A 13,656-nucleotide genomic window follows, 5' to 3' on the forward strand; every position below is an offset into this window, starting at 1 on the left:
ACGAGTCAAAGTAAAGTACTAGCATATAGAGTCTCAATGATGTTTCAAGTAATAAGGACTAATGGTGTACAACCAAAACCGCGGACTTTATCCACTCGATAAGTGATAACCACTTGGAAAGTCCGAATAGGGTAGTTCGATCATTCATCATATGAATATCCATTTGCATGCTTTGAACATCTCTATGTTCCATACCTATGAAACGTGGTACTCGGCATCGCAAATGCTAGTCTCAATCTCGAGCGATCCTTATCCTTATTTGCAGACGGCTCAATTGACTAGGAACAGTTTAGAATATACAGTGACTATAAGATGTGTTTCATGATAGCCATCCCCATGTGCTACCACATCTTACATACACTATAGTATATTCAAGGTCTTCATCTAAACAACAATAGTATATCACAATATAACAATATGAAGGAAGATAAAGTCAATGCCATGATAAAAGTGTAAATTATATTAAACAAAAGATTGTTTTACATAGAGTCATAAAAGCCCTTAGCCACAAGTTGGCTAACCAGGCACCCACTCTTTCAATCTCCCACTTGCCCTAAAGCCAACTAGACATACTACGTAATCCCATTGCTTCGCGATGTTTGTCAAACAATGGTCCTGGCAAGGGCTTAGTAAGCGGATCAGCGATATTGTCTGTAGAGGCCACTCTCTCGATACTGATGTCTCCTCTTTCCACAATCTCCCGGATGATGTGGTATTTCCTCAGTACGTGTTTGGACTTCTGATGAGACCTTGGTTCCTTTGCCTGAGCAACGGCACCCGTGTTGTCACACACTACAAGAAAAATAATCATTAACAAAAGTTAAAAGACAACGCTTTTTATAAAAAACGTTGTAAAAAAATTTAACACAATGCTTTTTATGAAAAGCGTTGTGTTTTTTTAAAAAATTTATAAAAACACAACGCTTTTTATATGGCGTTGTAGATGACCGTTCTTTTTAACCCTTGCTACAACGCTTTGTTTAAAAGCATAGCAAGAGGAAATAAAACCCAAATAAAGGCCCATTTCACCAATTAACTCATTGACTCAAAAACGTATCGAACCCTAGCTACGCAATTGAAGATTTCAAGAGCAAGATCTTTTGATATTTTCGTTCTCGATTGATTTTCGCAGCTTTCCACGCATCTCTCATCTGCTCTGTCTCAAAATCTGTTGATTTCAATCGAATTGCATGTTTTTATTTACCGAGGAACGCCGTTAGGAAGCAAAAGAAAGGCCCCCCATTCAAATTTTTGGCCCTTCTAATCTATGCTCCGGTTCTTCCTCTCAGTAAGTCGTTCCCCTCTCCACGTGCGTATTTTTTGGATTAGGTTGAAATTTTGTTCAATTTGCGACGTTTCTGGGATTTAATTGGAGTGCTACAATGTTATCTTTGCTAACAAGTCGAGTGTTTTTTGCTCATGGGTCAGAGATTTTGCAGGATCGATTGTTTACAACAGTCTTGGTTGGTGCCTTTGCTCATGGGTCAGAGATTTTAGGTCGAAAGATTAATTGGAGAGAAAGAAGTAATTCATCGACATGTGAAGCTGTGATGCTAGCTGCTGGTTTAACACTCCTCGTCACTACCGGTCTCACTGTTTGCACATTCGTTGCGGCTAAACGAGGCTGCGATTTTAGCTTCTTGGGACCCTTACTTACTCTGTGCTCTCTTGTTATTATTCGCTTTCGGGCTTCTGTGGGTATGCTTGTTCATCTTCACTTCCTTTTTTGTTTTTATATCTGAACTCTTTTCATAGATACCTATATCATAATGATCATGTGATCAAATAAAAACTCACTTTTTAAGTATTTTTGGTGCGATATTTCTTTCTCTGAGGTGCCCATGAGTCTGATCGATGTTGATCAGCTTTATATGGCAACACGTGAGACGTTGAAATCGTATTAAAATTTTGATATATTGGTACTTCGTACTAAATCAAAGTATTTAACTTGGTTTTTACTCACGAGCAACATATTGCTAGCTGATATAATATACAAAACTGAAGTTGAACTATGTGAGAACTCCCACCAAGCCCTCCAATGGTGCCACCACCACCATCAACACCACCATCTTCCTTGAATAAATCGAATGCCGATCTTGTAATATGGCCTGGTGGTGGTGGGAACATCTGCCATTCTTCTTGCGCTGTACAATCTCTTAGTCTTGAAAGGGTGCACAGATTTCAGAACCAACCGGGGTGCGATGATTGATGGTCGGGGGACGAGTGGGAGATATCATAATGTTGATTTGGACAGCTTGGTTTTCAGCTTCAAGTACAAGAAATGGGAGTCGACCAAGATATGAGAAATGATTCTGAGTGTGCCGTCTGCCTATCGGTGTTCGAAGAAGGCTAGGAAGTAAAGCAGTTGCTGATTCGCAAGCACTCGTTTCAGGCCCCTTGAATTGATATGTGGCTCTACTCCCATATGAATTGTCCAGTTTTTGCTGCCTGATGGAGCCACTTGTTCTCCAGCAGATTTTGAGTTTGTGTTGTGAATTGCGTATGAAGTTGGTGTTATGCATCAGAAATTAGATAACATGTTTGATTGAATTATTAGTTGATCTCATGATTAATATGTTTTTATCAAGAAAATTAGATGATCACAAGAGCTTTGTTCCTCAATAATAAAACAAGAAATCTTCGTTTAAACAACAATGGATTCCCAAGTGCACTCTGCTAAATGTTAGACTTGTGGGATTTCCACCCTGGCCGGAAATTATGTTATTCCTTCATCATGTTAGTAACATGAATGAACATAAATACCAAAAAGTAGTGAATTGATCCCCCAATTAAACAAATATGTTGCATTAAAATTTTGGTTGCTTCATTAAAATTCATCTGAGGTCTTGCTAATCAGCTGGAAAGTCTTCGATCCTCAACACCGTTTTCCAAATTTAGTGCTCGTATTGAAACTTCAGGGCATAGTACGTTTCTCCATCTGAATTCAATCACTAGATAAATATTTACAATATATTCTAAGCTGATATTCCCAACTTCCAGCATAAGAAATCTCGCCACTCTTGGTCAGATTTTCGATTGAAATTCCGATCTGTCTGTGTTCTACGCATGCCTTGGGTTTTGCTTAGGATTTCACTAGCCGACCTTCCGATCTTCGTGCAAGTTTCTTCTTCTGTTTTGTTTCCCTTTTGTTTGCTTCTCACACTATACAACGTCATCTGTGCTCTTAGATTTGAGTTTGGTTCTTTGTAAATTGTGATTTATGTTTGAAGATTTGAGTTTTGTTTTGTTTTGTTTAAAACGGGTTTTCCTTATGGTTTATTATATCAGTGATTTTTGTTGTTTGCTTCTCACGTTGTACATAGCACCAATGTTCCTTTCATACAAGTGTCGATTTATTGGGGAAAATGAAATTCAAACAGCAAAACCCCAATTAATTATTTGATCCTCCGCCTAGTGGCTTCTGTTCTCATTTACTAAATCTCATTTTCTCCGAAGATTGTGTAATCAATGTAATCATTGTATGGAGATTGAACATGTGGAACTATGTTATTGCAGGAAATATCCCGAATCGGACAATTTCGAATCCCGTAAATGTTTCTGCCAATGAGGCCATTAATCCTACCGAAAGCGCGGTGAACATAGATTCTTTTGTCAACAGCGAAAGCGACAACGGAAAGGAAAGCCCCTCTAAAGAATGTGATTTACAAGAAAGGTATCGACACTCTCTAGTCAAATGATGTAGATCTTTTGTTCCATTCCAGTATATCATGCATCCATGGATTACAGTTAATTAAAACTATAAAAAAAATACAGCTCTGATCACAACCTCCCCGATAGCCCCTTCTCTTCATCGATCGCTATTGGTGACTGTACAATGGATTTCTCTACCAGCGGGACGCAGACTGCCAACGAGAATGGATTCAAACCTACACCAGCTTTGAAGAACGATAATTTGATCGCCGGCCCAACCTTTCTTCCCTCCACTTCACTCGACGTTGCTCCGTTCAAATCCTGTTACTTCCAAGTTCCTAGGTAACATTATACTCTCTCTTACATTAATCTAATAATTTTCTTAAACTATAATTTTGTTCGTAACAAAGTACTAATTTGTTTGTTTGAATTTTTGAACTTGAAGCTGCTTTCTTTAGTTGAATTAACATCACTATGTGTTAAATACAGCTTATTTGTTCAAGACATTCGAAAGCATGGAGGAAAACGTATTACACTTCATTTCAGTTTTTAATGAAGTCCAGAAATTAACGTGGTATATAAAATGCTGTTAGCACAAGGACATCAAAGATTACATCGTTGGAAAACATTAGAGAAATTTCTTAGCCATTTGAAAAATATATTAAATATTACATGAGTTTTATTTTGGTTTAAATGTTAATTATATTAGCTTTTCTTTCTTGCAAGCACGATTACCTTTTATAATTTTTTTGAACTTTTGTGAGTACCATGCATGTTAAGGTATAATTATGTGAAAAAATTTTGCAAGAAACAAGGAACAACTTCATGATGCAAATCCAGCAATCTTAGAAATAAATAATTATGAATTGGGTTCTTTTAACACAATCACTAATTAAAGTTAAACTTCTCTGCCAAGGAAAATTATCTTTTTGATTTCAAACAAACAAATGCCCCAAGTTTGCCCAACCATAATCATTTATGCCAACTAACATTGCACAAATCACAAATCATTTTATTTTTGCTCTTTTGCGGGTATTAAGATGGGAAAATTCACTTGATTCATATAGTAAATCATGTTTGATTTGGTTCATATATATCTTGTCCGAGGAAAAGTTCTGTACCACTGCAGCAGTCTTGGGAGGGAAGACTCTACTCTCTAGCGACTCAAATATCAGAGAAAATAGTAATAATTACTTCTCGTGTTGCGGATGCCGCTTTATTCTTAGGTCCAATGGTATGGATTTAAAGCTCTCTCCTATGTATTCAATGTTCTTCAGTGTGAAAGAGTTCTTTCTCATTTGGTTCGCAAACTTTGACTTGATAAATGGTTTTTCATTTCGATCAGGTGTTTGAATTAGGATGGAACTGGAATGAGTTGCAGCTCCTGGCACAAGGTTCTTTGGCAGGACACCTGCTGGAATGTGGTTTTCAACTCACCGGGGGTTATTATATGCATCCAGTTGATCTTATGCTTTGGTTCCACGTAGGTGATGTAAATATTCAGGTGCACCATTAAGCTTTTGATCAATGAAACATGGTTTGACAAAAAATTGGTGTATATGTTCTGTTTCAGGCGATAAATATAGAAACATGTCTCTCCAAAATTTGTTTGCTTATCTCTTCCATTTGTGGAAGCTACTTTTGATGGGACTGTGTCTGTAGCAAAGGCATAGGGCACTGGTGGGGTTATAAATTTTTGCACTTGTGCTGAACAGCTTCTATATGAAATTGGAGATCCAAGTGCTTATATCACTCCAGATGTGGTAATTTTAGTTGCCCATTTTATTTTTTTTCTAAAACCTGGTGAATGGATGGAATAAATAATAATAGAGATCGTTTTTCCTGTTAACAGATTATAGACCTTCAAAATGTTACATTTCATCCATTGTCTGATAGCAAAGTCCTATGCTCACGAGCAAAGCCTTCTTTTGAACCAGTACCTGAAAAATTGTTGTGCCTGGGATCAAAGGTAATCTTCCCTCTATCTCCCTTAAAAAGCTGTACAGACAAGTTGGTTCCTTATGCACACACATAGCACTGTATCTTGGTGTTTGTTTGATTTTAAAGATCTGCATTCACCGTATAGTACGTTTACTCCATTTGATTTAATATTTTGGCTATCTAATTTTGGTGGGAGGGGTCTTAAGAAGATTCTGGTATTTTATCTTTCCAATTCTTTCTGAACATCTTAAATGTGACTGCCTTCGAGATATTATTTACAACCTTTCATTTGATTTCATGAATAACAATCACTAGTATTCATTTTAGATATTTCTAAAGGACTGTTTTGGCACTTGAACACCACAAAAGCTGATTCATTTTGAGATTCGAGTAGATTAGAGGAGATGTTCGAATAATTTTCATGAAAAACTAATTGGAGGGCGTCTCTTCTATGCTTGCTTCAACACAGCTTTCATTACTAGCAGTTTGTTGCAGGTACCTTCTTCACCTGTACTTCTTACATTCCCAACATACTCTAATATTTACAGATTTATACACATCATAACTGCTGCCGTGAGTTTTAATTTTTGAATAAATAGTTCATTTGGTGCCATTTCTCTGACTGATGTTTGGTATAGGTCACGATTGTTGTTGTTGCGGTTCTTGGAGGGCTTCCATTGACAGTAACCTTGACGTAAGTGTGTCATTAAGTTGTCTGTTATCAGCCACCTACCATTTTCCCATCTCCAATCTTGTTATTCATGAGCTTGATTTCTCTTTAATTTCTAGCGTACTCAATGAAGAAAATGATGGCTGACAAGGCCTTGGTATGTCATTAATTATGGTTCTCTGTCAGGCTTTGTTCAGTGTTGATATTGTATTCTTCAAGAAATTGCTGATACAAATTGATCTACAGGTGCGTAGGATTTCAGCTTGTGAAACTATGGGATCAACAACTACCATTTGCAGTGATAAGACAGGAACTTTGACATGGCCGAGATGAACATGAAGAATTCGATTATTTGTTATATTTGAATGATTTTTGTTATATTTGAATGATTTATAATATTGAAATATTGTATATTAGATTTAATTTTCAAAATTTTGAATATTGAGTGATAATATTGAAAATTTGTGAATTAAATTTTTTTTTGTTTTTTATTTGAGAAAAGACAACGCTTTTTAAACGTTGTCATAGGTGGAAAAAGTGTTGTCGTTACTAAAAAAGACAACGCTTAAAAAGCGTTGTCTTTTTCAAATATCACTGTGTTGTCTTTGCTCAAAACGACAACGCTTTTTAAGCGTTGTCTTTGACCGCGACCTTTCACAATACTGACTACGACAACGCTTTTTTTGTGACAAAGACAACGCGGAAAAAGCGTTGTCGTTTTTAGATACGACAACGCTTAAAAAAGCGTTGTCTTTTCCAGAAACGACAACGCTTTTTTCGTGTTGTCTTTGAGCGTGGTCTTTTACAACACTGGCTACGACAATGCTTTTTCGGGGACATTAACAACGCGGAAAAAGCGTTGTCTTTGGCCGTTTTTCTTGTAGTGACAGTACACCGGGACTGGACCAACAGCATCAGGAATTACACCCAACTCTTGGATGAATTTCCTTATCCAAACCGCCTCTTTAGCAGCAGCTGATGCTGCAATGTATTCTGCCTCAGTGGTGGAATCCGCTGTGGTGTCCTGCTTGGAACTCTTCCAAGAGACAGCACCGCCAATGAGCACGAGTACAAATCCAGAGGTTGATTTCGAGTCATCCACGTCACATTGGAAGCTAGAGTCGGTGTAGCCTTCCAACTTCAATTCTCTTCCTCCATAAACCATGAACAAATTCTTAGTCCTTCGAAAGTACTTAAGAATATCCTTCACGGCTTTCCAATGCATTTGACCGGGATTGGCTTGGTATCTGCTCGTGACGCTCAGAGCATAGGCCACATCCGGTCTGGTAGATATCATCCCATACATGATACTACCTATGGCTGACGCATATGGCACGTGTGTCATCTTCTCTATCTCTTCGTCAGTTTTGGGACACATAGACTTGGATAGAGAAACTCCATAACACATAGGTAGATGTCCTCTCTTGGACCCATCCATTGAAAACCATTTCAATATGGTGTCGATGTAGGTTGATTGAGTGAGTCCTATCATTCTTTTAGATCTATCTCTATATATCTGAATTCCTAGAATATAGGATGCCTCACCTAAATCCTTCATCGAGAATCTACCTGATAACCATATCTTTGTTGACTGCAACATCCCTACATCATTCCCCATGAGTAGGATGTCATCAACATAAAGTACTAAGAATGTTACCGCATTCTTAACTACTTTATTATACACGCATGGTTCCTCCGGGTTCTTGATAAATCCAAAATCCTTTATTGTTTCATCAAATTTCTGGTTTCAACTTCTTGATGCTTGTTTGAGACCATAAATTGATCTCTGAAGCTTGCATACCTTATGCTCGCTTCCCATGGATGTGTATCCCTCAGGCTGCATCATATAGATCTCTTCCTTAATGTTTCCATTAAGAAAAGCAGTCTTTACATCCATTTGCCATATCTTATAGTCATACCATGCTGCTATGGCAATAAGGATTCTTATGGATTTGAACATTGCGACTGGTGAAAAGGTTTCATCATAGTCAACTCCTTGTCTTTGAGTATAACCTTTTGCCACCAATCGTGCCTTATAGGTCAATACCTTTCCGTCAGGCCCAAGCTTTCTCTTGTAGATCCATTTGCACCCTATTGGAACAATTCCATCGGGAGGATCTACTAAAGACCAAACTTGGTTAGTATGCATCGAGTCTATTTCCGATTGCATAGCTTCAAGCCATAAATTTGAATCCGCATCAGAAATTGCTTCCTTGAAGTTTCTTGGATCACATCCAATGTCGGGTTCACCTTGATCCCCTTCAAGAAGAAGACCATATCTAATAGGAGGCCTAGAAGTCCTCTCGGATCTCCTAGTAATAGGCGTGTCTTGTGATGATTCTTGAGGTGTAGGATCGCTATTTTGTATCTCGGGTTCTTCTCGAATTTCTTCGAGTTCCATCATCTTGCCTTTCTTATCCAATAAGAACTCCTTCTCCAATAAGGTGGCATTCCTTGAAACAAACACTTTTGTTTCAGCAGGATGATAGAAATAATATCCGATTGAATTCTTCGGATACCCTACAAAATAACATAAAGTGGATTGACTATCCAATTTATCTCCCACTGTCTGCTTCACGTAAGCAGGACATCCCCAAATCCTCAAGTACGAATACTTAGGAGCTTTGCCATTCCATAACTCGTATGGTGTTTTATTTACTACTTTAGTGTGGACGTTGTTTAACAACAATACCGCCGTTTCAAGTGCGTAGACCCAAAACGAAGGTGGGAGCTCAGTGAAGCTCATCATGGATCGAACCATGTCCAACAAAGTTCGATTGCGACGCTCCAAAACACCATTAAGCTGAGGTGTCATAGGAGGAGTCCACTGAGAGAGAATCTCATTCTCTTTTAGATAGTCCAAAAACTCGGTACTTAAGTATTCTCCACCTCGATCCGATCGAAGTGCCTTAATACTTTTACCTAGTTTGTTTTCTACTTCAGCCTTGAATTCTTTGAACTTTTCAAATGCTTCCGACTTATATTTCATTAAATATAAATACCCATACCTAGAATGATCATCAGTAAAGGTAATGAAGTAGGTGTTGCCACATTTAGTACCAATCCTAAATGGACCGCAAACATCTGTATGGATCAAATCCAACAGATTTTGACTACGCTCAGGTTTCCCTTTGAAAGGAGATTTAGTCATTTTTCCCTTTAGGCAGGACTCACAAGTAGGTAGAGAGTTAATATCAGACATATCAAACATGCCCTCTCCCACTAGCTTGTTCATCCTCCTTGAGGAAATATGACCTAGCCTAGCATGCCAAAGGTTTGCCGGGTTTTGACTATCGTCCTTTCTTTTAATTGTTGTTACCGGTTTATCAACATAATTAATTGGAACGTCTTTTAATTTTAAGCTATATAGATCATTTTCAAGTTGTCCATTTCCAATCAAACATTCATTCTTGTAAATATTGCAAATCGCATTCACAAAATTTCAAGAAAAACCATCTCTATCAAGCATAGAAATAGATATAATGTTTTTGACCAAATCCGGAACATATAAAACATCTCTCAAAAATAACTTAAAATTGTTCTGCAAAACTAAATAAATGTCTCCTATAGCTTTGGCTTCGACTCTAGAACCATTCCCGAGCCTTAGCTGGGTCTCACCCATCCTTAGCTTACGACTTCTTGTCATCACCTGCAAATCATTGCAAATGTGAGATCCACATCCGGTATCCAATACCCAAGAAGAAGTATTAAGCGAAACATTTATTTCAATGTAAAACATACCCTTTGCAGTTCGCAACTGTTCGAGGTATTCCTTGCAGTTACGTTTCCAATGACCGGGTTTCTTGCAGTAATGGCAAACGTTTTCATCTTTTATCCCAATTGAAGCCTTGGCCTTTCCCTTCTTATTTGGTACTATCTTCTTGGGCGGGGCAGAACGTTTCTTACCCTTTCCACTTGGTCCTTTTTTAGAGTTAGAAGAGGAGCCAACCAAGAGTACCGGTTTATCCTTCTTTAGTGTGGCTTCATATGTGACAAGCATATTGACCATCTCTTCAAGGGTGGCCTCTATCTTGTTCATATTGAAGTTCATCACAAAACCGTCAAACGATGAAGAAAGTGAGAAGCAACAAGTCCGCGCTAAGTTCATGCTCCAAAGTCAAGTCGAGTGTTACCAACTTTTCAATGAGCCCAATCATGTGCACCCCATGCTCACGGACCGAAGTCCCATCTCGCATGCGGCTCGTCATGAGCTCTCTGACGGTGGCATACCTCTCCGATCTTGACTGAGCTCCAAAGAGTTCCTTGAGGTTCTTGTGAATGTCAGCAGCATTCACGGTATCCTCGAATCTCCTTTGAAGCTCATCAGACATCGAAGCCTGCATGTAGCATTTGGCCTTGATATCATGGTCCCACCATAAATCAAGTTTGGCCAACTCTTCCGGACTTGTATTAGCCGGGGCTTCCTTCGGAGGCGGCTTCTCTAACACGTAGAAAGCTTTTTCCGAAGTAAGAATAATTTTCAACTTACGGAACCATTCCGTATAGTTTGTGCCAGTCAATTTGTTTTGTTCGAGAATTGAAAACAGTGGATTGCGAGAAGTCATTGTAATAGTATACTGAAAAGAAAACAGACAATAATCAATGATTTGTTTAATTAATTTACTAAGACATAAAATATGGCGAATTTCATTTTATGAATTACACTCCCACTATTTTGACGATTTCACTACCCTCTAGTGAAAACGAGATACATTTTCTTTAGTGGGAACATGGAGTCCAATTGAGAAACTATGGTCCTGAATAATATCAGCCAACCATAATTTTTAAAAGGTAGAGCCCAATTGCTTCCAAAGCAACCTCCATGTTTTTACCTCATGTCCAATAAGGGCCCAATAATATGACGTCGTTTATTGTGACATGTCAAGATAACCCATCAATATTAAGTTGTGATGGACGGTCGCCATGTGGATCCCCCAATAATATGAGCCAATCCCATGGGAGTTTCACCCAACTTACAACAAGTGTCGATCCAATGTACAGCTTTTCGACGAACGGGCCCCCCAATAATATGAGTCGGACCATATCCGCGGGTAGCATCTCATACATTGATCGTTGATGGAAGGTAGAAATATTTAAACAATATTTAAATTTCCTTTTTATTAATCTTGATATCAATTTTAAATCATATTTAAAATTAGGGATTTTTAATTTTGAAAATTTGTCTCATCATGCAATTTATGTATGCTTGCGGGATTCATACAATTTTGTCTAAACATGCATACATCAATAATATCATATATTATTTAAGGATGATCGATCCCATTAACTAATCGACCCGTGGTTGCCAATCACGAGTCTAAGTCCAATCCTAGGTGATATGTAAGTATGCAATGAAATCCTATTACATTGTGCTTCCAATTTACATTTCTTCGGTCTTCATTGTCTGCTGGGGCCACCATTTCTTCAAATCTTTGTCTCCCACTAAGTCTAATAAATTTACAATAAATTTCGATGACAAATATGGGATACATTTTAGGGGTGGGAACGGGCCATAAACCAAAGGCATCATAATTTAAAAGATAAAATCATATTTTATCTTATCCATCCATAAGATCATATCTTATCATCAATTATACCAAAATAATTAATTTTATAAAATCTAATTTAACGGATAAAATTTATAAGTTTTCCAAAAATTCAAATTTATCCAAAAATCAATTTTAAAAATTTCGGACTCGAACAATTCGATCCGATGACTCGTGATCTAATCAAAAACAATTTTCGATCGGATCAAACACTAGAATTTCAAAAATTCAAAATTTTTTTAAAAAATAAAATTTTAATTTTCCGGGATGCCCGGGACAATCCCGGGCAGCCCGTGCCCCGACTGGGGCTCGGGCTGGGCGGCAGCGATCCGATCGCTGCCCGTATTTTTCCCGTCAAAATTTTTATTTTAAAAAATTTGTTTTGTTTCAAAAACCGAGGCTTAAAAATTTTGTACAATCGATTAATTTAATCGTTTGATCTGAGCAACCTAGCTCTGATACCACTGTTGGAAAACTGTGTTCAGATCAATTAGAATTGATACCCGGTGCAGCGGAAGTTTAAAAATTTTATTTTTCTAATATGGAACGATTCCATATATCTGGGTATCAAAACCTCTTACGATTAAATTTGTTCAAGTAAAATAAATAATCACAATTAAATATTTTACCTTGTCAAGCAAAGGCTTGATTATGGACTCCAACAGAATTTAATCTGCTCTTCTTGTAAATCCCGGGAACTGATGGCGTCACGATCTTTCTTCGGAATTAGGTCCACGAATGAAAAACAAAAACCCTCTGATTGACTGCACTAGAAATCAATCAGAAGTTTGCGTAGAGAATAAACAGATATGATCTGTTAATTCAGAATTGTAATTTTTCACAAAAATCACAAGACTGAATTTTCTCCGAAAAGGGACAAGGATTTTCGAAAAACCCTTAGAAAATAATATGTGTGTTTTCAAAAATTTGATGAATGAATTGCATGTAATTTTCGAACACTGCACATATATTTATAGATAATTTCTAGTTATAATTGTATCAGGACTCTAACTCCTTAAAGCCCACAATCCATAACTTAAGCCCAACAAGCCAAGCCTGATGTTATAGAAATTAATATAAAATTCATCGTGACTCCGATTGATAAACTGATTTCACCAATGTGCACAGAAACCATTTATGCATCTTTTAGAGTCAAGATAATTTTTCTGAATCCGAATTCAGTGATTTCCAAAAATACCCATCCCTATGTCATTTTAGGAAATCTCACTCCCTTTAGTTAAGAAGTCCAACTTCTCTTTCATTAAATTTAACTTTTTAAATTTAACTATCTCTACGGGGTTTTAGTAATCCATTACTTGTGTAACCCTCAATGGTTCAGGAATACAGCTAGCCGTGGGCTCACAACTCCTTGTGACTCGGAACAACAATTTCCGACTTACCCATCGAATCATGGTAAGAGCGCCTAGCAACATCGCCCCATGATTTCCTAGGTATTACTGATAGTGCCTGCAAGAACCAGTAGATTTTGGTTAGCGTACAGTACGGTCCCTTCATCCATATATCCCGATCGAATCAACAACCATTGGTATATCAAGAGTCGTTCGAGATTCGATAACTATGCATAACATCTTGGAGATCAAATAGTGACATCGCATGTGTTACTAGGAAAACCCATTAACCTAAAACACATCATGTACTCTGGCCAGAGATTCGTCACACTAATATCTCCTCAGATCGCATAGGATATCCACACTCGCAAGTATGTGGTAAATCCTTGACAACAAAGCATCGACTCCTATATGTGTCGTAACTGTACCCAATCCCGACACCTGATGACTCCAATAGAGTCGGTAAATGAGTCAAAGTACAGTACTAGCATATAGAGTC

At 37.7% G+C, this 13,656-nt stretch overlaps 1 protein-coding gene across 7 annotated transcripts; it reads left to right on the forward strand.

Annotated features, from left to right (window-relative positions):
- Positions 1-1,076: 1,076 nt before the first annotated feature.
- On the forward strand, positions 1,077-6,611 carry LOC140875851 (uncharacterized). Of its 7 annotated transcripts, XM_073279661.1 has the most exons (11): positions 1,077-1,288; positions 1,440-1,698; positions 3,517-3,673; positions 3,775-3,993; positions 4,781-4,885; positions 4,997-5,414; positions 5,504-5,620; positions 5,987-6,087; positions 6,231-6,286; positions 6,382-6,419; positions 6,509-6,611. In XM_073279661.1, the coding sequence occupies exons 1-5, from the start codon at positions 1,268-1,270 to the stop codon at positions 4,809-4,811; spliced, it is 687 nt and encodes a 228-aa protein (XP_073135762.1). In that variant the 5' UTR covers positions 1,077-1,267; the 3' UTR covers positions 4,812-4,885; positions 4,997-5,414; positions 5,504-5,620; positions 5,987-6,087; positions 6,231-6,286; positions 6,382-6,419; positions 6,509-6,611. The 7 variants fall into 7 exon arrangements, with proteins under 7 accessions (XP_073135762.1, XP_073135765.1, XP_073135759.1 ...); XM_073279664.1 differs by having other exon boundaries at positions 1,429-1,698; positions 6,231-6,419; positions 6,509-6,610; XM_073279658.1 differs by having other exon boundaries at positions 6,231-6,419; positions 6,509-6,610.
- The last annotated feature ends 7,045 nt before the right edge of the window (positions 6,612-13,656 follow it).

Source organism: Henckelia pumila, chromosome 1 (assembly GCF_033568475.1).
Source record: "Henckelia pumila isolate YLH828 chromosome 1, ASM3356847v2, whole genome shotgun sequence".
In the NCBI taxonomy this organism is placed as follows: domain Eukaryota; kingdom Viridiplantae; phylum Streptophyta; class Magnoliopsida; order Lamiales; family Gesneriaceae; genus Henckelia; species Henckelia pumila.

Excerpts from the sequence above, each read along its gene's own strand:
- LOC140875851 (XM_073279661.1), top strand. The coding sequence starts at position 1,268 with ATGCTCCGGTTCTTCCTCTCA. Across the intron at positions 1,699-3,516 it reads TCGCTTTCGGGCTTCTGTGG|GAAATATCCCGAATCGGACA; the intron begins GTATGCTTGTTC and ends ATGTTATTGCAG. Across the intron at positions 3,994-4,780 it reads TGTTACTTCCAAGTTCCTAG|CAGTCTTGGGAGGGAAGACT; the intron begins GTAACATTATAC and ends GTACCACTGCAG.